The sequence below is a fragment of the Ziziphus jujuba genome, chromosome 9, assembly GCF_031755915.1.
Source record: "Ziziphus jujuba cultivar Dongzao chromosome 9, ASM3175591v1".
NCBI classification, from domain to species: domain Eukaryota; kingdom Viridiplantae; phylum Streptophyta; class Magnoliopsida; order Rosales; family Rhamnaceae; genus Ziziphus; species Ziziphus jujuba.
This window is the reverse complement of record NC_083387.1, coordinates 22,761,579-22,787,444: the sequence shown is the minus strand read 5'-3', so window position 1 is coordinate 22,787,444 and position 25,866 is coordinate 22,761,579. Positions and strand designations below refer to the sequence as shown.

At 32.0% G+C, this 25,866-nt stretch overlaps 1 protein-coding gene across 1 annotated transcript; it reads left to right on the top strand.

Moving 5' to 3' along the window:
* The first annotated feature begins 12,614 nt into the window (after positions 1 to 12,614).
* Positions 12,615 to 24,708, top strand: LOC107427509 (E3 ubiquitin-protein ligase UPL3). Its single transcript, XM_016037887.4, has 18 exons — positions 12,615 to 13,994; positions 14,278 to 14,388; positions 14,494 to 14,610; positions 14,705 to 14,875; positions 14,955 to 15,116; positions 16,917 to 17,165; positions 17,248 to 17,369; positions 17,460 to 18,891; positions 19,375 to 19,470; positions 19,625 to 21,208; positions 21,412 to 21,633; positions 21,726 to 21,830; positions 22,797 to 22,877; positions 22,962 to 23,030; positions 23,127 to 23,255; positions 23,858 to 23,980; positions 24,066 to 24,287; positions 24,420 to 24,708. The coding sequence occupies exons 1-17, from the start codon at positions 13,086 to 13,088 to the stop codon at positions 24,129 to 24,131; spliced, it is 5,748 nt and encodes a 1,915-aa protein (XP_015893373.2). The 5' UTR covers positions 12,615 to 13,085; the 3' UTR covers positions 24,132 to 24,287; positions 24,420 to 24,708.
* Positions 24,709 to 25,866: the final 1,158 nt, after the last annotated feature.

The window sequence follows — 25,866 nt, the reverse complement described above, 5'->3', positions numbered from 1 at the left end:
ATGTCAGCCTCTTCAGGTTTGAGAATAGAATGTGCATGGAAAATATTTTTTTGTCTTTTTATATCAATATACGTATTAAAAAATAAAAATAAAATAAAAAAACCTTTCCAGGTGCTTTCCATGATAGATATACAATCCACTGCTAAATGTAAGTCAAAATAGATGGCTTATTTATTTCCTATTGTAGTATTTTTTATTTGAGAAAAAAAATAAAAAATAAAAGTAGTCATCCTTTTTGATATAACAAGATAAACAATTATTTGTAATATACTTTAATTTTCTTTTTTGACTATGTTTTCTTTTCTTGGTTGATAGCAATCTTTTCTTCTTTATTCAAGGAAGATTGAATTTTTAATCTATAAATGAGGAAAAGTGTTTTGACCATTTTTTCCTATATTGAAGTTGAAAATTTTGAATTTTAAATTATTATTTAAGAAAATATTAATAATTTTGTAATTGAAGTTTGATTAGGTGGTTCTAGTGCATTTTGGAGGTGTAGACTTTTTCCACCATGTAATTAATATCTAAGTAATATGAATGCATTTCTCCTTATGTTATTATATGGTATTTTACGAGTTATTTATATATATGGTTGTCATAATAAAAGTTATAATCAATTAAAATCTCTAATTAATACTATGGGATCCATGATTAATTATGTTTCTTTCAATAATGAGAAGGATACAGCTCAAAAGTCCATTAATGTTATATAACAAACATTAACAATTTATAGATATACCTGAAGCATGAGAGATTTGTAGTTGAGTCGACTTGATTAGAGAATCCATTTCTTCAGCTTGATGTTTTTTTTTTTTTTTTTTTTGGCTAGAGTCAGCTTGATGGTTTTAGTTCACTGAGTTTGATGTGAATAATATTCAATTGGTTTTAGGGTTTTAGTTCATTGAGCTAGGTGTGAACAGTATTCAATTGGGTCTTTTAAACCTTTATTGCATTTAAATGCATCTTAACTTCATTCACAGAACCTAAAACAGTACCCACATATTAACATAAAGATAATTATATGTAACCTGAAAATATTATACTGTCATACTAGATGTGGAAAGGATCAAACTTGGATCATTATAAAAAAATAAATAAATAAATAATGAATTCTACCACTTTGGTGTTTAACAATCTAAAAAACCTAAAAGTAATTATTTAAAAAGCAAAAAATTAACTATGGATCATATTAATGAAAGATTATAATCTATTTTATGATAACCGCAAATGGAGGTGTAAATGAATTAGTCGAGTTTAATGTTAGCATTTTTAAGCTCAACTTATATGATTTTAAAAGTGCTTAACCTCAACTTAAGCTTGAAAATTTTTGAAATAATTTATTTAAATTCAGCTCTATTTGTTCATGAAAAACTTCAATTTAATTCGACTTGGTTCGTTACAATATAAAAATTTAAAGAAATGTATTCAATTTAGAGTTTAGTGAATTTAAAATGAGTTATAGATTTTAAAAGATTTGATGAATTTTTATGAAATTTCATAAATTTCATAAAAAAATTATAAAAATCAAACAAAACCTTTGGGATTAAGGCTGGATTTTATATTAACAATTTTTTTTCACAATTTCACTATTAAAATCATTTCAAATCCATTAAAATTCATCATTTTTTAAAATCTTTTAAATTAGATTTTTTTAAAAAATTATAAAGTCCTAATTGAATACATCTGAATTTTAACACACTTTTATAAAATCTATTAAAATTTGAATTAAATATCATTGAACACATATAAACTTCTTTAAAATCTAAATCGAATATCTCTAAACTTTTAAACAATTTTAAAACCCTTCAAATTCTAAATTGAAAACACCATTCCTAAATTTTTTTCTCAAAATAAAAAATTTTAACATTAATAATTAATAAATTCAAAATATAACAAATATTATTTATGCATAAGAAATATTTTTCTGATTAAATTCTCAATATAATTTTTATATAGATATATACCAATAACAAATTTGAGCTGCTTCTAAGCTATTCAAGAGCATGATTCATTGCTCAAATAACAAAATTCTTTTTACTCAAGATTAGCTTCTCCTTTCTTTTTCTTTTTTATAAGTCAATTTCGAGCAAGTTAAAATTGAACTGATCACATGATATTCGAGTCTATTTACAATCCTAAATTAAAACTACTTATAAAATGTCATATATGATTACTAAAGATGAAGATCTTGTGTTATTTTTTTTTCCATTTCCATTTCTATCTTATCAATGATAGAATCTACATTATCTTAAAAAAAATTTACTTAGTTTATTTTATTTATTTGCTAATATTTTTAAAAAATGTTGTAGCTATTCAATTGTGAGCAGCGATGCAAACTAGAAACAAAAAATAAAATCTAAACTTGATAAGAAAGTAATATGAAGGCAAGTATCATCTTTATCATATTGTATCCCACTCCCATGTAAAGTCCAAGGCTTACTTTTCCCTTTTTAATTTTCATTTATTATGCAAATATGACTGAAACAAAAACAAATGACAAAATACATTTTAGTACCTTTTACTTTTAGCCTTTTTTAATTATGGGTATGTAAAAATAAGTTTCACAGATAATACCATCTATTACTTAAATCGTTAAAATCAAATGGTTTCTGTTAAAAAATTAATTACGTGAGTATCACGTGACAAATAAAATAATTTTTTAATAATTTTATATTTTTTTAATAATTTTTTTATTTTATATTTTTTAATAATTTTTTAATGGGCTTAAAAACCAAAAAAAAAAGAATCACAATAAATTGGATTAACAGTTTTGTAGAATATAATCCCCTTTGGACTAAATTTGATCAGTGCATCTTCAAAATCCACACTAACTAGTCCTATATAGTACATACAAATTAACATACCTTTTTCTTCAATTATTTGAAATAAATTTTAAGCTATATAGACAAAAAACCAATTGAAAACCTATAGAGATTCAAAAAAACACATATTGGAATTTAAGAAAGACGAAGAGAAAGAGAACATGAAAGAAACAACATACAGAAAAGAGGCTTCGCTTGCCGATGTTAGAGGATCCGACGAATAAGATTCCGAGCCTCTTCTCCAAAGATTGCTCATCATTTTGCATTTTTTTTTCTAAAGTTTTTAAATCCCTAGTAAGACCTTTGACAATGGTGCAAAAACTTCCTTGCTCAGAGTGTAGAGTTGGGGGAAACAATTTATGTTTTGTGCAACATTTGGGATTTTATTTTTTAGATCTCAGAAGTTTGTAGTGCCACCTCATCACATAGCATTGACCGAATTTCTAATCTTCACTTTACATCCATCTCAGAAGATCCACTCACTATCAATTTTTTTTTCCTAAATTTTAGTAGAAAATTTACAAATGGAAGACATCAAGAAAAGATTACAAGGAAGGAAGAATTTTTAGTACATTCATAAGCACCCCATCCACCCCAAGATTCCTCATCATCACACATTTTGTAGGAGTGTTGATGTTGCCGGAGAGTTCTCTTTCATCTTCCTCTGCTTGTCATCTAAAATTAGTCTTTAATCGAGTTCGTTTAAGCTTTTCGCAACAATTAATGGAAGCCCAAACTCAAAGAAAAAAAGAAACAAAGAACGAAGCTTAGGAGAAGTCGCCATGGCTGGTGGTGGTCTTCAGCCGGTCAGTGAGGGAGGATTTGACTCACAATAAATTTGATTATTTTTTTGGGTTTTTAAGCCCATTAAAAAAATTATTAAAAAATTAATTTATTTGTCACGTGATACTCACGTGATCAATTTTTTAACAAAAACCGTTTGATTTTAATGATTTAGATAGTAGAGGGTATTATCTGTAAAAAAAAATTTTACAGACCCTCAACTAAAAAAAACTAAAAATAGAAGGTACTAAAATACATTTTACTCCAAAAACAAATTAAAATTGTTTTGTGTTATTTTTAAAGGTACTCCAAAAAATATGAAAGAACCATTTGTTGGTAAGAAACTCCCACTCTCTCTAAGCCTTAGACCTGATTCATGTTGAATTAAATACTTAAATTTGATCATATTTGATTTATACAGGGACAATCCATTTTCTGAATTATAATCCAAATTTGAATTTATTCATTGTTGATCCAAATTATAATTTAAATTGTTTTTAAAATGTAATTCTAATACTAGAATGGCCCTACTATCCCTTGAGAAAGTTATGAGAGAGCTCTAACTTCGGGAAACTCCAATATTCCTGCATTTTTTATCCATAGGATATACTATTGAAGGTCCTAAATAAAGCCATTTGAGTTCAATTTGGATAAAAAATGTACGTTTATAGTTATTGGGGGTGGTTTTAATTGGAGATAATTATTTTTTTTTCCTTTCATATGAGGTATCATTATATTAGTTTTTTTTAATGACTACAAAATTTTCAACTCACTTATATCATCAAAGAGAAAAGAACGTAGTAGGAAATTCTTATATATATATATATATATAAAGTGTCTAGGATAAGGATCGACCATATGGCTTTCATCAAGACAAAAAACGTGATAGAATAAGGACCATTGGATTGTAACACCTGGCATCAGTGACTCAGCTTCAATTGCAACTCTCACTTTAGAATTTTGACCAAATCTAACATTCCCACTTGCAGCAGCTCACATTCCTGCTCTCACCAACTCGAAACACTTTTGCCAAAATTCCCAATTGCACCAACTCGCACCATCCTTGCAAACCCACCAACTCACACCACCATTGTCACCTTTGCGAATCCACCAGCTCGCACCACCATTGTCACCTTTGCGAATGCACCCGCTCACTCCTCTTCTCCTCTTCTAGTTCCAGCCCAACCGTTCCAACGACCGTTCATTGCCATTGCTTCATTCCACTTCTTCATTTTGACTTGACCTCTGTCCTTTGATGGTGATTTTATGTTTTGTAATTTTTTTTTTTCATTCTAGTTTTATGTTTTGACTTCACTTCAGTTTGGTTGTTTTAAACGTGAGACGATAATTTTATTGACCTCTTCTTTTAACACAATTGTATGAAAATTACAATTATATAAATATTGAAAGTTTTGAAATTAAGATATTCTAAAATTGAGGAATAGTGACAGCCTGGTTTGAAAAATCATTGTTTTCTCCATCAATGATCTGAATCCCTCCACCTCTAACGAAAATAATAATAATAATAATATTAATAATAATAATGTTACTCTATGTTTAAATTATTTTTTTTTTTTTGTTTCCATAAAATATGTTCTCCCTCAATTCTACCAAGCATCAAAAATAATAAAATTTAAAAAAACATGAATCCAAATTCCAATTGATGAACTTTGACAATGACTACTAACAGAAACTAAAATAATGAATGTAAATTGGAAAAACAATTATTTAGAGGAAGCAACAAAGGATTTTATTTTTTTCTTTTTTCTTCCTTTTTTTTTTTTTTTTCTTACCATAATTCCATCATCTACAAGAACTGGATGATGGGAAAGATGGAAAAAGAGTTGCTTTGTGGAAAGGGAATCCATGGATGATGACTTTATTAATGAATTTAAAGGATTTGGTGATGGTCATAGGGAAGAAACTTTCTACAAACCAAATCAGAATTAGTGGCTAACAGAGGACAAACAAAGACAACCTGCAAGCCTCTTTTGGAGATGTGAAAGAAATTGTTTGGGAAATACACTCTTTTAGCAACTGGGTAATTTCCATATTTTCTTTGAGTATATTCTTAAAAAAAAAAATACACATCATGAAAGGGTTTTTTGTCAGATTTGGCCAAAATTCTCACATGAAAGTTGCAATTGAAGCTGGACTGTTGATGCCAGGTGTTAAAATCCAATGATCCTTATTTTATCACGTTTTTTATCTTGATGAAAGTCATGCGGTCGGTCCTTATCCTAGACACTCTCTATCTATCTATATATATATATATATATATATATATGCAATAACGTTAAAAATATCAAAATGTTCATCAAATTTATTTACCAAATGATATGATAACATCTTATTGGTTTATTTTTCTAATTGACTTATTCATTTAAAAGTTCACTTTTCTAAGTTTAAGTTATATGAATATATATATGTACATATGCATATACATATATATGATAAAGTACATATATATGCACAATAAAGTTAGACTTACTAAAATGTTTATTAAATTTATTTTTCAAATGATGTGATAGTATCTAATTGATTTATTTTTTTAATTCACTTATTAACGGTTTTTTTTTTTTATGTTTAAATTATATGAATATGTTAATCAATAGTATTTTAAGCATATTGCATTTGATAGATGATAAATATTTTAATACTTGATATATTACTCATATATGTATATATATTTGGACATAAAAGTAAGATACTTAACAAATTTGCATGTGATTTTTTAATTTCTAACAATTGCATTGAACTCCAGCTTAAATTGTCTTTAATACATATATGAAAAATGTCTTCAATAATTTATTGTATTAAATATGTAAATTGATTATCTCAATTCATTTATATCATATATTGTTGTCAAAACAATAAAAGAATATCCCAGTTCGAATATTCTAGTAGTCCAATAAATAAGAACCCACAAGCATTCCCTGGTTGGCTTGCTTGTGTGAGATATATGGTGTTCTTTTTATATGTTTAGCAATATATATGTGTGTGTGTGTTTATCTTTGGCGATTCCAATTAGGGTTATTATATAAGAAAATAGTAATTTTTGTCACTAGCTATCCTGCAGAGACACATAATTAGCTAGTTATGGGAATATTAAATAAATAAATAAATAATAATTAATAAGATTTTGTTTTAGTTGTGCGTAAACTCCGTTGCAACTTGCAAGTGACTCATGCCGTAAAACATTCGTGTGAAATTATTTTTAAGGGTGATCCTCATCGTTGGTTTAGATGGGAAGGAAAACCGAATAAGGGCCACTTTGAACATGGGTCATAAATTCTTCCCCCAAAAAAAAAAGAACTGGGTCATACATTTGGTCCCGTGAATTTAATTTCTTACTATATAACTTGTTGGGCTTTTCCATTTCTTTTGCCTTTTTATAATTTTTGTTGGACCTTTTTTTTGGGGTTGAATTTATGATTTTTCTTTGAAAGTTACTTACCCACTTGCATCAAGAATATTTTACAAAGAATATTTTATACATGCAAAATTTCAATGATAGAGACATGCTGAACTTGTACAGGACTTCAGTAAAATGTTGTTCGTACATACTACTCTTCTAACAAATAGACATGGAATCCATTCTATTGTGATTAGAGTACCTACTTTTAGGAATATTGAAAATTTGGTCCTACTTTATTAAGATATCACTTTTCAACATTCTGGCATCCCTTAGGTAAATGAAGCACCATTGATGTGATATATTTAGGCAATAGAATTTGGATATGCTTACGACAAGTGACTCCATGGAGAAGCTGTTGCAGATTGGGTTGGTATTCGCTTTACCTATAACAAATTTATACCGAACAATGTTGTTTTTTATTTTATTTTTTTGATATTGAAATTATTGTTAAAAAAAAAAAATTCAAAATACAAATTTATGTCTTAAAAAGGACCATCTCCTAGCCAGGAGATACCATTATGTTTGGTTTAAAAAACAATATACCCATTTAAGGTGATGGTCATTGACATGTCAAACTATTTTAGATGGGAACAAAATTTCAATCCTCTCTGGAGCACAAATTTCTGCCTCTCATAAAATTGGTAAAACTCATACAAGTAAATCCCACAGTATCCCATCAATTTGTGAGAAGCAGGAATTGTGCTTCTAAGAGTGATCCACATAGATCCCACCAATTTATGAGAGGCAAAGAGTTGTGTTCTTGGGAGCCCCTGAGGAGCACGGTCAATTGTGGGGTGCCTCCATCGTAATTCACACCACGCTAAGCTGCCCACTTCACCACCTCAAAAGATGACCCTTGACATGTTCACAACTTCCACGGCGGCGATAATTTCCAAAAACAAATATATATATATATATATATATATATATAATGAATTTATAAATTAATTAGATTGAATATGTTAATTAAAAATATGTAATTTTGGATTCATATGTTTTTTTCCTTTGTATGTTTGCAGGTTGATTAGAAAATAGTAATGAAATACTAAATAAGAGTATTTCTAATAGATTTTTATTTACCTTAAACTATTTGTTTTGAAAAGAACTTCTAAAAATGGAGGATTTTATTAAGTTTTTTATATTCACTTTTTAATTTAAAAGTGGTTTTAGTTTTTCAAATATGGAGAGTTAAATCCGTTTTTTATATTTTAATATTATATTATTTTAATTTAATATAGTATAAGTTTCCATAATACTATCATATTAAATGTTAAAGAGAATTTAAAAAAAAAAAAACAAGGATAAAATATAAACAAAGTAATAAATGTTTAGAGATAAAGACAAAAAAAAAAAAAGTATTATTGAAGTTCCCTTTAAAATTTCACTACCTATTTAAAAATATATTCTTGATTGTAGATAATATACTTTTTATTTTTAAAAAAATCCTTTAAAAATACTCTAAAACTAATTCTTTTGAGAGGCCCCGTCAACTTGAGGGTTCTAAATGAAACTCTCCGTCGTTTTTCAAGTTTGATGCAAATGTAAAAATTGAGAGAGAAACAGGGGATAATAAAGTGATATTTATTTTTTAGTATCATTTCAAAACCATCAAAAAATAAGTCCATAGCTGGTTTGTACCTTGATTCCACCAAAAATAAAAAATAAAAAATATTTGTAGCATACCATGTTGCTTATACTGTGTTTTAGTAACGACAATTTAGTGTTAAAATTTATTATTTTATTGAAAAATGATCTAAGTTCAAATCTTTTACTTTTATTATATAAAAAAATTATCATATTGCGTTGCATTGTATTAGGGCCTATTTAAAATGTTAAACCATACTAAGACTTAGTTTGGTGTTGTTATAACTTATTAAAAAATCAACTTTAACTGTGTTGAATAAAAAATAGTTGTAGAAAAAAAAAGATAAAGTATTTGGTAAATAAGTGTTTAAAATTTGTCAGTTCTAAAATCAAAATTTAATCATTTTATGAATAACAATGTTTAACTATGTAACTATATATAATGAATAAAAATGATATTGTAATTTTTTTAATTTTTATTTCTATAAGTAATATTATTAAATATTTATTTAATATAATAATTTTTTATTCACTATAATTATATCAAAGGGAAAATTAGTTAATGTCCCAAAGCTCATTTATTTAAAATAGAAATTGAAAAAAAGTATATATATATATATATATATATATGAGCTTCATGAACAAGGGAAAAATTGGTACTTTAATTGTAGCCAATAGAAGAAGCAAGAATTAGAATATAATATTCAAGTTTAGTTTGATAATACTTAGAATTTAAAAGAATAAACTGTAATTGTGCTTAATAAAGAATCAAATTCTATTGTACTGAAAAAATAATCAGTAAAATATTTAGTAACTTATATTAATAAAAATATTATAAGGTGCAAAAGTTATAAATAAATGTTTAATAACTTATTAAATTGAATTGATGTAAATTTTATAATTATTAAAATAGACATAGTGTATATAAGTTATTTTAAAAAAATAATAATAATAAATTTTAATGTAATTATGTTATGATACTTTTTAACTTAAATTAAATAATATACGATAAATGATCAATAATTATATTAAATTTGATTTTAAGATTTTTTATATTCAAATCTCAATTTTAAAAATGCTTAACTTAAAATATTTTTGAAATTTTTTTGTTTTGATGAATGGTAGAAAGTGTTGTATTAAAACATATGATTTTTATTTTATTTTTTTGTTCAAATCTCCATTTTAAAATAAATACTTAACAGTCAAAATATTATTTGTTTATATATATATATATATATATATATATATGTATAGACAGATTTAAATAAAATTCTTAATATATATATTTATTTTTTAACTTTTAGATTGTATCAAATGTTAAATTATAAAATTATAATTAATCATTATATTTTATTAATTTTATTTTTTCTAAATAAAATTTTAATATATTATTAAATTTATATTATATTACTTTTTAAATTTTAAATTTTAACTTTTAATATGATCCAATGATTTTCAAATGTAAACCCCAGTTTAATAAAATAAGATAGGCAATATATGTATTACATTTAATTTAGATATTAAACTAGTTGATTCATGTTAGAATTTGTAGAGAAAATGAAAGTAATATATAAAGAAAAAGATTATCATACAACGATGTACATGATAGACATCAATTATTGGTTGTAACTATTCAGAAACAGCCCAACAACGAGAGAGAGAGAAAGAGAGAGAATGAAAAGGAAAAAACAAATAAATAAAATCGCAGCACCACACACTGGAAGAAATGATTCCTTCAACATGAGGATTAATTTACTTTGGGTGCCAAGTATAGAAGAGAAAGATGAAGCTTGTAGTTGGGATCTAAGTTTCGGATGATTTCCTCAACAATGGATACTTAACGAGGGCAGTAATTTTAATTAAAAGAGTTTTAATTTAAGTATGATTATTTGATAGAATAAAATATAAATATGTAATATTACATCAATTAATTAAGAGTTTTAAAAATTTAAATATATCAATATTGATTATGAGAAAATCATATATTTTTAAAGTCACTCGAAGACCTATAAGCAGCTTCGTAGCTACCAAATTTTTTAAATAATCAACATTATTGTACTTTTCTAAAACACCTAAATAATCAAAAATTCTTTTATCATTGATCTTATAACTCTCAGAATCACTACCAAACTAAACCTTATCTCCTACTATTTCTTAAAATCAACTTCCATAGCATTTAAATTCTTTGAAGAATTGGATTTTTTTTTTTTAATTTGACAAAATATCTAAATTAGCTTTTGATTATTTCATAATGAATTTTTAAGGTTTCCAAAGCAATCCCAAATAAAGCTTATATTCGATTGAAGTATTCTAAGTTTGGTCAAAATAAAAATCTATGATAGTCTGATTCAATCTAATATAGTTCAATTTCCTAAATTGGCCTTGTACGGAGTTGGATATTGTTTTTCTTTTCTTCTTTGTCACGAGATGTATTATTGACGGTTTTATCACTGGATCGAGTCTGTGAGTACCAACACCATACTGTTTTGATTTTCGTATTATATATACAATATTTTACAGTAAATAGCTACAACAATAAATGTAGAAAAAATTGAGTATAAAAATAAAATAATACAAATAAATTTATAATAACATATCTTATTATTATTATTTTATTTTCATCGTCATCATTATTATATATGATTATTGTATTATAATTATTATTCTTTGTTATCTATCAACTATTTGTTATAATTATATTACATCATATTATGCTTGTTAATAATAATTTATCATTATTATTAGTCCTTTTCACAATTAGTGGAATTTTTGCTTATTATTGCTATGTCATTTTATGGATAGTTACTAATCAGATTACTTCTGATAAGAATATTATTATTTAATTATTATATTGAAATTGTTAACTAAGTAATCAATTTTGACTCAATTAGTACAATCCAACCATAATTTTGTTTATTATGTATAAGTTGTACAAAGTTGATCATACAAAAATAGAGTGATTGTATTGGCTATCTTAGCAGTGACTTTGTCATTCCTAAAAGAGATCTTATGTTGTCATTTTTCAACATATTATGAAAACAAAGAGTATTTTAAAAATTTTTGAATTTCAATTTAATAGACATACATGTTTTTAGAATATCATTATCATGGAAATTTTTATCATATTGATTAAAGTTTAAATGTTATAGTAACTTTTTATTGACAATGCTATTTATTATCATTAAAAATCATTACTAATAAAATCTAAATCTACATGTTAATTACTAATTGGTTTAAATGTTTGGTGTGACCTTCAATTTTTATTTTTATTTTTTTTTAACAATGAAAAATAACAAACCTAATATATTATATATAGTATATGTATTTTGGGATATCTAATAGGCATATCTGCATACATGCATCTATCATGAAACCGATTCAAAACAACACAAACACCTTACTTAAAAATAAGCTAGTGTCTAAACTATTTTTTGTTTGTGTAAGATGTTAAAATCGAATACCTAAACAAAAATTCTTGAAGTTGAATTTTCCACCTTATAATTAAAAAATAAAAAATAAAAGTAGGAATCAATACAATACAGGTGTAGATAGAATTATCATTACGTATCCAAATGAAGTATTGAATTTACGTCAAATCCCATTTGAAAGAAAAGGAAAAAATAAAAATTTACACTGAAAAATCAAATGCTTTGAAAAAAAGAAAAGGAAAGAAAAGAAAAACTTATATTATTATGGAAAAAAAAAAGTCCAAAAGGTGAAATGGGTGGGCTTCAGCAACTAGCGTGTGGAAACAGCAAAAAGGTACAATCCAACGAAAGGCAAAGCCCAAGGCATAGATCCAGAAACTGAACCAATTCCCACGTTGGAATAATATATATATTTAAGCATCTACCTGGCAAAATTTCCTTTTCTTTGCAATTTGTGTAATTTCACATTATTAAAATTTAAAAATCTCACCGTCTTAAATATTATGAAAGAAACCCCAAAAAAAAAAGAAAAAAAAAAAAGAAAAAGATAAAAAGGAATATTTATATAAAGGTCTCCTCCTCTCTCCCTTTTATTCTGTCTTCACATTTTAGGGTTTTCCAATTCAACTTCTCTCTCCTCTCTCTTCCTCTCTGAAAATTGGAATTTTTAATCAACAATTGCTCACTGAAATTACAGTGTTCTATTTTTTTTTTTGAAAATTTTTTTTGACCCGTGCGGATTCTACGTTTCTTTAAATTCTTTTTTCTACTTTCTTTCTATCTTTTTTTCGATTGCGCATTTGGGTAATTTTTCTTTTTCTGGCTGGTTGTTTATTTTTTTTTCAATGTTGGCTGTGGAGTAAAAAGAAAAAGAATCAATCTAGGGTTTCGAATTTTTGGGGGAAGGGGTGGTTTTTTGTTGCTCAGTTAGCTGGTGGATCTTCTGTTTTCATCGTTCTGGCCGATGCAGGATATAATCGGATCGGGAACGGTGTGATCGCCGCTCGGTGGCGAGCCGAGTAATCGAATTGAGGGGGTTGGGGTTCTTGTATGGAAACTCGGAGTCGGAAGCGGGCGGAGGCTTCCTCAGCAGCCCCTTCATCGTCTTCGTCAGGTCCCACCACACGTGCCAGCAAGCGTGCTCGTCTCTCTGTGTCTTCGTCTTCGTCCTCCATCCCTGCCACCGTATCATCCGCTCAGATTTCCACACGTTCTCGCGCCTCTAGTACTGTCCCTGAACCTTCTTTGCCTTCAGCCGCCGCTCTGATGGACTCTTCTGCCAACGAATCATCTGGGTCTCGAGGATGCCGTGATCATCGCCGTTCGAAGAATTCCGATAAGGATGGCTCCGATAAAGGGAAAGAGAAGGAGCATGAGGTTAGGGTTAGGGATAGGGATAGGGATAGAGATGCAGAGCGGAACTTGGGATTGAATATGGAGAGTGGAGGCGGTAATGGTGGTGGTGGTGGTGGTGACGACGATGATAATGACAGTGAAGGTGGTGGGGGTATTTTACATCAGAATTTGACTTCGGCTAGTAGTGCCCTTCAAGGGCTTCTTCGGAAGATCGGGGCTGGATTGGATGACCTTCTGCCTTCTTCGGCAATTGGGTCGGCTTCTTCTTCGCACCAGAGTGGGCGGCTTAAGAAAATACTATCTGGGTTGCGAGCTGATGGGGAAGAAGGTAGGCAGGTCGAGGCTCTCACTCAGCTTTGTGAGATGCTTTCCATCGGGACTGAGGAATCCCTAAGTACGTTTTCTGTGGATTCATTTGTTCCTGTGCTCGTGGGGCTTCTTAATCACGAGAGCAATCCCGATATAATGCTACTTGCTGCCAGGGCGCTTACTCATCTATGTGATGTGCTCCCTTCATCTTGTGCTGCTGTGGTTCATTACGGTGCAGTTTCTTGCTTTTGTGCGAGATTGCTTACCATAGAGTATATGGACTTGGCAGAACAGGTTGGTCCTTTGGCGTGCTTTGATATTTTTATTGATTGAAAGGGGAGGAAAATGTTAACTTGTATAGATTTATTCAATGTTAAATTGTTGCAACTTTATTTCTGAAAGAGTTGTAGTGGACTTCTCATTTGCTAGTGTGTATAATCACAGACTGTAAAATTTGCTAGTGTGTATAATCACAGACTGTAAAATGGTCTATGTAATCTCTTTTAAATTTAAATTTAGTTAGCTTATGCAGCATTTTACCTCTTGCATTCTGATTTTGTGGTTATGATTTAAACAGTCTCTGCAAGCTTTAAAGAAAATATCTCAGGAACATCCAACTGCTTGTCTACGAGCCGGTGCTCTCATGGCAGTGCTTTCTTATTTGGATTTCTTCTCTACTGGAGTTCAGGTAGTCCAATTTTAGTGAATTTTGAAAATGTATAAGTTCATCATAGATCATGAGACAGGACCCTTTTATTATTTTCTGGACCTTATTGAGTGACGAAATTTTCAGCGTGTTGCGTTATCCACTGCTGCAAATATGTGCAAGAAACTTCCCTCAGATGCAGCTGACTTTGTGATGGAAGCTGTACCACTGTTGACAAACCTTCTTCAGTATCATGATTCAAAGGTAATGTCATTGGCGTTTAATATTTCAACTAAGCGTGTTGAGCTAGCAACAGGCATTGTTCATCTTCATCATGTATGCTTCGTTTTTTTTATAGGTTTTGGAGCACGCTTCTGTTTGTTTAACTCGAATTGCTGAAGCCTTTGCAGCCTCTCCTGATAAACTAGATGAGCTATGTAATCATGGACTAGTTACCCAAGCCGCATCTCTTATATCCACCAGCAATTCTGGTGGTGGACAGTCATCTCTTAGTACTCCTACTTATACTGTAAGCCCAAGCTTTGCATCCTAAACTGATGCTTATATTTTGAGAAGGTTTTCAAGTATTGACATTTGCATCTATCCAGGGCTTAATCCGACTTCTTTCCACTTGTGCAAGTGGGTCTCCGTTGGGAACCAAAACGTTGCTTCTCCTCGGAATCAGTGGCATTCTTAAAGATATTCTCGCTGGTTCAGGCATTGCTGCTACTTCGTCAGTTTCACCTGCATTAAGTAGACCGCCAGAGCAGGTATTTGCTGTCTTGTCTGGGTGGTTTTTTAGAAAATATTGGGTTTTGAGTGTTTGTTCACTCTCTTGCTGCACGTTGCTAGTTAGTAATTATTTTTTGTATAAATAGTTAAGGTTGAATTACTTTTATGTTAATGTCTTTTATCTTGTATATGGGGTGCTTTTCTCATATATCAGAAGAATGAATCTACAATGGGTGATATAGGCAGAAACCAACTTTTATCTGTCAATCTGATGTTATGTAATTTTTCAGTTTGATGTGTACTGATGCATGGTTGGAAGAAAATTTTTAGATGTTTCCAATGTGAATAAACAGGTTTTGTGTCTCTGGTAGGTTAGAGAATGACTTGGTAAAACCATGCTGTCTCTTTTTTTTTTTTTTTTTGTGTTGGAAGTAGTGTAAAATTGGCTGGCTAAGTTCATTGAGACTATATTACTTTTACTCTGAACTAAGTTTTGTTTGTTCCTCAAGCGAGGGTGCTTATTTCGTTACCTGCTATAAGCTTGCATAAAGGAAAGTTCTTTTAGGAAAGGCTTGTAAATCTCTTACGAGTATAAATCATGATAACTAAGAGGTCATAAAAATGACATTTTGGTGCTCCGGAATATGTACCTATTATTATGGATGGCTTACTTAGTGCTGTGGGCAAGCTATATAATTTAAGCTGATTCTGCATTCTATTTTGAAACCTTTACTTCAAATTCATTTAATACTATTGTTGTTTTAAGGGGTTTTCAATGCCTTATGATTCAAAGAAAAACTTTACAATGACACACCTCATTGCTCGCTCTCTATTGCCAACTTGAGTAAACAATGTTCACCATCTCATCAGTAACTGTGTTATCTCTGAGTATTTTTTTTTTAGTGGTAATCCCATAAAATCAGTAGTTATAGATTATTTATGTGTTGACCTAGATTTCTTTATTCACATTAAACTTTGGTCAACTCATTGTGCTTGGACTGTTTGATATCATAAGAGCATTAGCCTATGTTAGGTTTACGTCTCACTGTTTTCTCCTTTTATTGTTCCAATAAATATGCCAGTCGAAAGAGCATCTTCTTCAATCTTCATTTTAAATGCCAATTCTTTAAACCAACTTAAGTGGTAGTACATATACAAATATTCATATTTCTTCTTCTTTCCAGGTTAGATATGCTTTTCGGACAGAGACTATTTCAAATTCCTTATGCATTTTACACCTTTACAAATAAGTAGAATACAATTATTTTATTTTGTTTATTTCTTTATTTTGAATTTGATGAATAATATGAAAATGTTGTATCAATAATCAGTGCATCCTTATGTTGGCTTTAGTTCTTTATAAGGCAATCTAATTTGTGTTGTAGTGGACATATGTACTTGCATAGAATTTTATCCAAAGTATCTAGTGCTATCATTGCTTAAGGGATTGGGTCTTGGAAGCTAGAAAAGCATAACAGTTTTGAGTAGGTTTCATATTGTGGTCCATAGATGACTAGATTTGAGGTTATTTGCTGGCTGATATAATGATGAATGGTTGGTTGTCATCTTAGTAAGTGATGGTAGGCTAGCTATGTTTTTGCCCCTTTTTTTGGGGGTATTAGGTTTTCATATTTGTTAACGCATGTGCTTCACTTTATTTGTCGTGATCATATGTTTGAGATTTGGACATTTACTATAATTCGAGATTGGATGTTTTGAATTGATGCCAAAACTTTGCTTTTTCATAAGCATGTTGATGGGTTGCGGTGCTAGTCTTTGAATCTTCCAATTATTTGTTTATGGATTTTAATTCCGCTGATTTTTATTCAACTGTGTAGATTTTTGAGATAGTCAACCTTGCGAATGAGCTTCTTCCCCCACTGCCACAAGGAACCATCTCCCTTCCAGCTAGCTTCCATTTATTTATGAAAGGGCCTGTCATAAAGAAGTCTTCAGCTAGCAGTTCTGGGAAATCAGAAGATTCAAATGGAAATATCCCTGAGGTTTCAGCTCGTGAGAAGTTATTGAATGATCAGCCTGAGCTTCTTCAGCAATTTGGAATGGATTTGCTTCCAGTTTTGATACAGGTCAGTTCTTGGTGCACCAACATTTCTAATTTCTAGTTTCGGTTTGGTTATTAAATGATTGTCTTTTCAACCTCTCAAGCAGATATATGGTTCTAGTGTAAATGGCCCTGTTCGCCATAAGTGTCTCTCTGTTATTGGGAAACTGATGTACTTCAGTACCGCAGAGATGATCCAGTCTTTGTTAGGTGTGACAAACATATCAAGGTATTCAATCATAGACTAGTTTTTGTCACGTAGTTTGCTTCAAAGATAAGAATGTGAATATACTTACGCTATTATTATTTGATCCCGTAGCTTTCTAGCTGGTGTTTTAGCATGGAAAGATCCACATGTTTTGGTTCCTGCTCTCCAAATTGCTGAGATTCTCATGGAAAAGCTTCCTGGGACTTTCTCTAAGATGTTTGTTAGAGAAGGGGTGGTTCATGCTGTGGACCAGCTTATTATAACTGGTACACCAAACACAGTTCCTTCCCAAGTTTCTTCTGCTGAGAAGGATAATGATTCTGCAACTGGAATTTCGTCACGTTCTAGGCGTTATCGACGACGTAGTGGTAACTCTAATCCTGATGGAAATTCGTTGGATGAATCCAAAAATTCTGCACCAGTAAATATTGGTTCACCTCCTAGTTCTGTGGAGATTCCATCTGTTAATTCTAATCTTCGTACGGCAGTCAGTGCATGTGCTAAAACTTTTAAAGACAAATATTTCCCTTCAGATTCTGGGTCTGTTGAAGTTGGAGTTACAGATGATCTATTACATTTAAAGAGTCTCTGCTTGAAGTTGAATGCTGGTGTTGATGACCAAAAGACTAAGGCAAAGGGAAAATCAAAAGCTTCTGGACCTCGCACGCTCGATAGTTCTGCCAATAAGGAAGAATATTTGATTGGGGTTGTATCTGAGATGCTTGCTGAACTAAGCAAAGGGGATGGTGTATCCACTTTTGAGTTTATTGGTAGTGGTGTTGTTGCTGCATTGCTGAACTATTTTTCTTGTGGGCATTTCTCCAAGGATAGAATTTCAGAAGCTAACCTTCCCAAGCTTCGCCAACAAGCGCTTAGAAGATTTAAGGCATTTGTTGCTGTTGCTCTTCCTTTCAGTATTAATGAGGGGACTACAGCTCCTATGACTGTTTTAGTACAGAAGCTTCAAAATGCTTTGTCTTCATTGGAACGTTTCCCTGTTGTGCTAAGCCATTCGGCAAGATCATCAGGTGGAAGTGCACGGCTCTCTTCTGGACTTAGTGCATTATCTCAACCATTTAAGTTGCGACTTTGTCGTGCTCAAGGAGATAAATCACTACGCGATTATTCATCAAATGTTGTGCTGATTGATCCATTGGCAAGCTTAGCTGCCGTGGAAGAATTTCTTTGGCCTCGAGTTCAGCGTGGTGAATCTGGTCAGAAGCCTTCAGCATCTGGTGGGAACTCAGAATCTGGAACCACACCTTTAGGAGCTGGTGCCTCATCTCCTTCTACATCAACTCCTGCTTCTGGCACTCGTCGTCATTCTTCTCGATCGAGAACATCTGTGAATATAGGAGATGCAGCTAGAAAAGAACCACCATCAGAGAAAAGTGCCAGCTTATCAAAAGGAAAGGGTAAAGCTGTTTTGAAGCCTTCTCAAGAGGAGGCACGGGGACCTCAAACAAGAAATGCAGCACGAAGAAGAGCAGCTGTAGATAAAGATGCCCAAATGAAACCTGTAAATGGGGATACTACTTCTGAGGTTTGTGAAGATATATATTGAACATTGCATCGGGCACCATGATTATTGACACCAAATTAATGCTGCAATATGCCACTAAGTTTAATTATAACTGACAGGAGACTAGATTACAGTTATTGAAAATTGCATCTGTCACCACAATTAAGATGATTGTTAATATTAGTGTTTCATTATACATTTTTGTTTCATGTGATGTCGTGTTGATCAAGTGCAAATGCAATCAACTCTCTTTTTTTACCATGTTCTGTGTTATGTTTTATTGTGGACGTTCCTTTGTCATATGTAATTCTGATAATTGATTGGTTTAAAAAAGGGGTGTTCTAATTGTTAAATAACTGTAGTTTAGGTATTATTAAAGTGGTCTATTTGTTTACTTTTATTCTCATTTTAGATAATCTAAATTTAGTTTCTTGTTGGCTGTCTTCCCTCTTCTATTGTTTGTAATTTTTGTTAGATACTTATGTATCATGTTTTCTTTCGTAGGATGAGGAATTGGATATATCACCTGTTGAGATTGATGATGCATTGGTAATTGAGGATGATGATATTTCGGATGATGAAGATGATGACCATGATGATGTAAGTAATTTAAGTTCTTCTGGCATCTATTTCCTTTTCATTTTGTGGTCTGGAGGGTAGTAGGACAAAAATAAGATATCATAATATGCCCATTAGCATTTAATGATGCCCACTTTTATATGGCATTTTCTCATTCTTGGATCTGCTCTTATAGGTCCTAAGAGATGATTCTCTTCCTGTTTGCATGCCTGACAAAGTACATGATGTTAAATTGGGTGACTCGGCTGAGGATGGTAGTGCAGCTCAAGCAACTAGTGATAGTCAGTCTAACCCAGCTTCTGGCTCTAGTAGCAGAGCTGCAACGGTTAGGGGATCGGATTCAACTGACCATAGGAGTGGTAATTCTTATGGTTCGAGGGGTGCAATGTCATTTGCGGCTGCTGCCATGGCTGGGCTTGGATCTGCTAATGGCAGAGGTATCAGGGGAGGCCGAGATCGACATGGACGCCCTCTATTTAATAGTTCAAGTGATCCTCCAAAATTGATATTCACTTCAGGTGGGAAGCAGCTTAATAGGCATTTGACCATCTATCAGGCCATTCAACGACAACTTGTGGTGGATGAGGATGATGATGAGCGTTTTGCTGGTAGTGACTTTGTTTCTAGTGATGGGAGCAGGTTATGGGCTGATATATACACCATCACATACCAGAGGGCAGACAGTCAAGCTGATAGGGCTTCTGGTGGAGGATCAAGTTCTGTTACCACATCTAAATCTACTAAATTGGTATCTGCTTCCAACTCAAACTCTGATGCACAATTGCATCGGATGTCACTTTTGGACAGCATTTTGCAGGGGGAACTTCCTTGTGATTTGGAAAAATCTAATCCTACATATAATATATTGGCTCTACTTCGTGTACTAGAGGGCTTGAACCAACTTGCACCTCGGTTAAGGGCCCAGATAGTTTCAGACAATTTTGCTGAGGGGAAAGTTCTGAGTCTAGATGACTTGAGCACAATGGGTTCTAGGGTTACTCCTGAGGAATTTCTTAACAGTAAGCTCACTCCGAAGTTAGCCAGACAAATTCAAGATGCCCTTGCATTGTGCAGTGGAAGTCTTCCTTCATGGTGCTACCAGTTGACAAAAGCATGTCCTTTCTTATTTCCATTTGAAACCCGAAGACAGTATTTTTATTCAACAGCCTTTGGATTATCTCGTGCATTATATCGTCTTCAGCAACAGCAAGGTGCTGATGGTCATGGATCAGCAAGTGAAAGAGAGGTAAGGGTTGGTAGATTGCAGCGCCAAAAGGTTCGGGTTTCAAGAAATCGAATTTTGGATTCTGCTGCAAAAGTAATGGAGATGTATTCCAGCCAAAAGGCTGTGCTTGAAGTTGAATATTTTGGTGAAGTAGGCACTGGGTTGGGTCCCACCCTTGAGTTTTACACACTTTTGAGTCATGATTTACAAAAAGTTGGACTTGATATGTGGAGGTCAAATTCATCGTTTGAGAAATCTTCAATGGAAATTGATGGAAACGAACAAAAAGATGGCAAAAGCAATAATGGCTCTGACCTCAGATTTGGTGCTGGTAGTGGTGATCTTGTCCATGCACCTCTTGGGTTATTCCCTCGTCCATGGTCTCCATATGCAGATACTTCTGATGGCAGCCAATTTTCTAAAGTAATTGAGTATTTCCGGCTGGTTGGGCGTGTAACGGCCAAGGCTCTTCAGGATGGGCGGCTATTGGACCTACCACTGTCAACAGCATTTTACAAATTGGTGCTGGGTCAAGTAAGCTATTTGAATAATGGAACTTTTATATTATTATTATTATTGTTAGTAGTAGTAGTAGTAGTAGTAGTAGTATTATTATTGGGCCTAAAGAGTTTTGTCTTTCAGTTAATAAAAATTTTGGGCCTAAGAGTGTTGTCTTTTGGTTAATGTGGTTTTGAGTTTTACTTAGATTTAGAAATTAAATGTTTGATCTATTTCAGGAGCTTGATTTACATGATATTCTTTCCTTTGATGCTGAGCTTGGGAAGACTTTGCAAGAGTTACATGTTCTTGTTTGCCGGAAACAATATTTAGAATCAAATGGTGACAATTCTAATGCCATTGCTGATTTGCATTTCCGTGGGGCTCCATTTGAAGATCTCTGCTTAGATTTCACGCTTCCTGGTTATCCGGACTACATTTTGAAACCAGGAGACGATAATGTATATAAAGCACTTTCTAATTTCACTATTTTGCTATGAACCTTTGCTTTTGTCATCCTAATGATTAAAGATGTGTTCTTATAAATTTTCAGGTTGACATTAACAACTTGGAGGAGTACATATCCTTAGTTGTTGATGGAACTGTCAAGACTGGAATATTGCGGCAGATGGAAGCATTTAGGGCAGGTTTCAATCAGGTTAAGTATCTCTTCTATCTTTGTTGAGGTTCTAATATGGAAAAGATTACGCTTCTTTTATTGTTTCCTGCAGTATTCCAATTTATTTATTTTGTTGTTGATGCTCTATGAGTTTCACTCTATGTTCTGCTATGATGTGTTAGTTATGCTGCTGTATGTGCATGTATGCAAAATGAATTTCTCCTAGGATTCTAATTAGCTACTTTTGCAAATCCTTCTGTTGACAACATAGCACAGCAATTAGTTGCGTTATTTCTGTTGTTGAGTTGAAGCTGCATATGGCACTAAGCTAGGTTTCACCCTTTTATTTATTTATTTATTAATTTTTGCGTAACAATGGAATCTGAAATGTTTTATAGTTTGTTACACGTTAAGAATTGTTGCATCTTGAACTTGCTTGTAATTTCCGTTCTTACTCCTCTCGCTTTGAGCTCCCGCAATTTGGAAAATTAAGGCTGAAATTTGCCTTAGTTGCTGATGGTGTTGTTGATGTGTCTCTTGTTGTTTGGGTGATGCCATGTAATGAGTGTGGCTTATATGTATCTGGAGCTGGCCAGCACAGTTGTTTGCTGGTCATTGGATCTGAAGATGTGATTGCTAAAGTAGGATGTAGGATTGGCATTTTGACAAGTGAATCAATTGTGGAGATAAGAAATAAAGGAACAATAGTGTATATTTGGTAAGAAATAAAGGAACAACTGTGTATTTTTTTGGAGAAGAATATTATGAAGCATTGGTTGAGAAAACAAAGTGGGGTTTCTCTCTTATGTTGGGAAGTTTTTAACGTCCCCAACTATGGTAGGATGGAATACCAGGCATGTGACCCGAGTTTATTGTTTGCTTGAATTACTAGGTTAATAGTTACTTATGGCGTGGTTTCCCTCTTCTCTTTCTTTTATTTTCTTAATACGCTGGTTTTTTTTTCATTTTTCAAATCAATCTTAACTTATATTGCATCACACTCAGGTCTTTGACATCACATCTTTACAAATTTTCACTCCACATGAGTTGGACTATCTACTTTGTGGTCGTAGAGAGATGTGGGAGGTAATTTTTTCTTCTGTTTGTGTAATCTCTTGTCAAATTATCTTAAATATTTAATGTCTTCACGAGTAATTCTGGAATATGCAGGCTGAGACACTTGTTGATCACATAAAATTTGATCATGGTTACACTGCAAAGAGCCCTGCAATCGTTAATGTATGTTTCTTTCTTGGATTTAATAAAATTATATGGAAACGATATTTAGCTTTATTTATGACAGATCTTGTGGTTTATTGTTCGTGCTGTTTTTAGTTACTGGAGATTATGGGTGAGTTCTCACCAGAACAGCAGCGGGCCTTCTGCCAGTTTGTTACTGGTGCACCTAGACTTCCACCTGGTGGTCTAGCAGTCCTGAATCCAAAATTGACGATAGTGAGAAAGGTATGACAAGTTTTCCAGCATTAGATGTCTACTGAATTTGTATTGCTAATCCATATTGTAGCATGGAGGCTGTGTTACTTATGGCTAGGTTCTTTTGACGAGCCATTCTATATTGTTGGATATGAAAATATATGCACTCACCCATGATAGGCTTTGTTATGTAATCTGGGGTTGAAAATATGTACTAGCTGCAATTCCTTGTAAATATTGTCATTCTCTGCCCTAGCCCTCCCGCCTTAAAAAAAAAATGGTTCATTTTGACTTGCTTGAGTGGTTTTGTTTCTAATGATGGCTTGCGGCACTTCGCATGGTTTTTGGGTTTTCTGTTTTCCTGTTTTCATACTTCTAGATGGTGGATTCAATATTCGCAAAATAAACTGTACTATTTGAGAAAATTTGTATGTAACCTCACTGTTGCTGCTTTTTGTTAAAAATGATTTATTTAAGAAATCAATGTAAGTTACTGTGTAGCAAAATCTAACTTAAATTGCATCTTGTTGATGGATTTTTTAATACCAAATGACACTCACATCAGCAATGCTGGCTCTTGACTTGTGATTTTCTTTTATTTGTGATATTAATGTTTGCTTGTGGCAATGCAGCATTCATCGACTGCTGTTAATACAGCAACCAATAGTACTGGGCCTTCAGAATCAGCAGATGATGACTTGCCGAGTGTCATGACATGTGCTAATTACCTGAAGCTTCCTCCGTACTCAACCAAAGTACTGTTTTATGTCCATATGTTGATTATGAGCTTGCTTTTAGATTTTATATTCAGTCTTTTTATCATTGATACTCTTTGTACAGGAAATCATGTACAAGAAACTACTTTATGCAATCAGTGAAGGGCAGGGATCTTTTGATTTATCATGATGTTTGGGTCTAACTGATGGACCTGTGTATACTACCGGAAGAACAATGAAGGTCGTTTGTCTTTACCTTTGATAATTTTGATGTTGAAAGTAGCCTGCTGTTGCTCAAAATAAAAGGCTTCTGATGGTGCCCGCCTAAGCTAGTGGCTTTGTGAAGGTCAGTATTAATTTATCTGGTTATTGTTAGTTTACAGGATCCAAAATATATTCTTTTGGGTTTAAGTTTTATTAGATAGTCATTGGGGTATTGTTCAATAATTCTGGTTAATATGGGTTGAATTTTGTACAGGTTGGGTGGCCACATTTTTAAGAAGAAGCTGTAAAGGAGACAGAAAAGGAACATTTCTTTTTTCTAGATGCAGGGGTTTGTAAATAAATAGGAAATTTTTTATATATATATTTTTTTGTTCACCTTTTTTTCAATCTACTCATTGGCTCTGTTAGAATATACATGTATGCGATAAAATGATAAAAAGGGAAAAACAAACAATTGAAATATTTGTTTTGCCTCCTAGTAAATTCCTTTTGTTATTTTGGTCATGTCGTTATTAATATTATTATTGATATTTTTTCTTGAACATTTTCGTTATCTTTCTGGTGTGTGGATTGCATGGCGGTGTCAATACTTTAATCAACTTTCAAGTTGTGGATTCTAACCTTTTCTACATGAATTTTTGTCTACAAAAACCAGTACTGTGTTTCTCTTTTTGCGAAAGAAAGAAAAATGCACTGCAAAAGAAGTACACTGAATGGTGCAGCATGATGAGAACCCCATATTCTGTATGGTTTTAACCATGAAATGTAGTCGGATCAGATGGTTATAATTTGATTTTCCAGGACAATGGCAATGTAGTAGTTTTTAAGTGGTTTCTTGGTACGGGTCACTCCCCGACTTGGTGGGAAACTTTCGAACATGGAGAAGCTTCAAACTATTAACTCTTTACTCACAACTAAATAAAATATAAAAATAAATAAATGAATGAATGAATAAAAGTGTAGAATAAAAGTTAAGAGTGAAAAACAAAAGCCAAGACACTTTATAATAATTTTCAATATCTTTTGAAATTTTTATTTTCACCGCCTTGAATCTAACTGGAGAAAGTATCAATTGAGGACTTATAATTAAATGGTAAAAAAAATAAATTCAACCAATGATGATAAGTGACTAAATGCATAAAAGTCTGTATGAGACTATTTTATGAATTATGTTTTGAATGAAATATCATTGGCTTCAAATTAATTCCATCCAGCAGTAGGAGTCAAAAGACAAAATTCGAAGGCATTCCATACTTTGGCAACCTCTGGTCATCACAAATCGTAATGGTAGAATCATCACCAACCCACCAAATAAACACATACACATTCTCCAAAGCACACCTATTTTCCCAGATGAAGCTAATACAGAGTTGAGAGCTATTAAGGAAGCTATATATTGTTTTGTATTCAAGCTGGGATTGATGGCGGTGAGGTGGAGACTTATATACAGATGATTATGGATGATGGGTTCGGTTTGGGAGTAAATTGTTTGTCAGTGGAGGATATCAAACAGTTGTTGGCTAGTTTTTATTAATTTTAAATGTAGTTATACCCATCGAGAAGCAAATCAAGTTGCTCATGTCATGTGCTTGCTCGATATGCTTTTTTGTTAGAATCTTTTGAATCATGGATGGAGGAAAGGCCTGATTGTGTCCTATACATTATCCAGTTAGATTTGTATAACTTGGTTGTTTCTTAGT

What these genes read in the sequence shown, in the direction of transcription:
- LOC107427509 (XM_016037887.4), top strand. Translation starts at nt 13,086, where the DNA reads ATGGAAACTCGGAGTCGGAAGCGGGCGGAGGCTTCCTCAGCAGCCCCT. An exon ending in ACAAATTGGTGCTGGGTCAA is followed by an intron (nt 21,209 to 21,411) that starts GTAAGCTATTTG and finishes GATCTATTTCAG; the next exon opens with GAGCTTGATTTACATGATAT. An exon ending in GTCGTAGAGAGATGTGGGAG is followed by an intron (nt 22,878 to 22,961) that starts GTAATTTTTTCT and finishes TGGAATATGCAG; the next exon opens with GCTGAGACACTTGTTGATCA.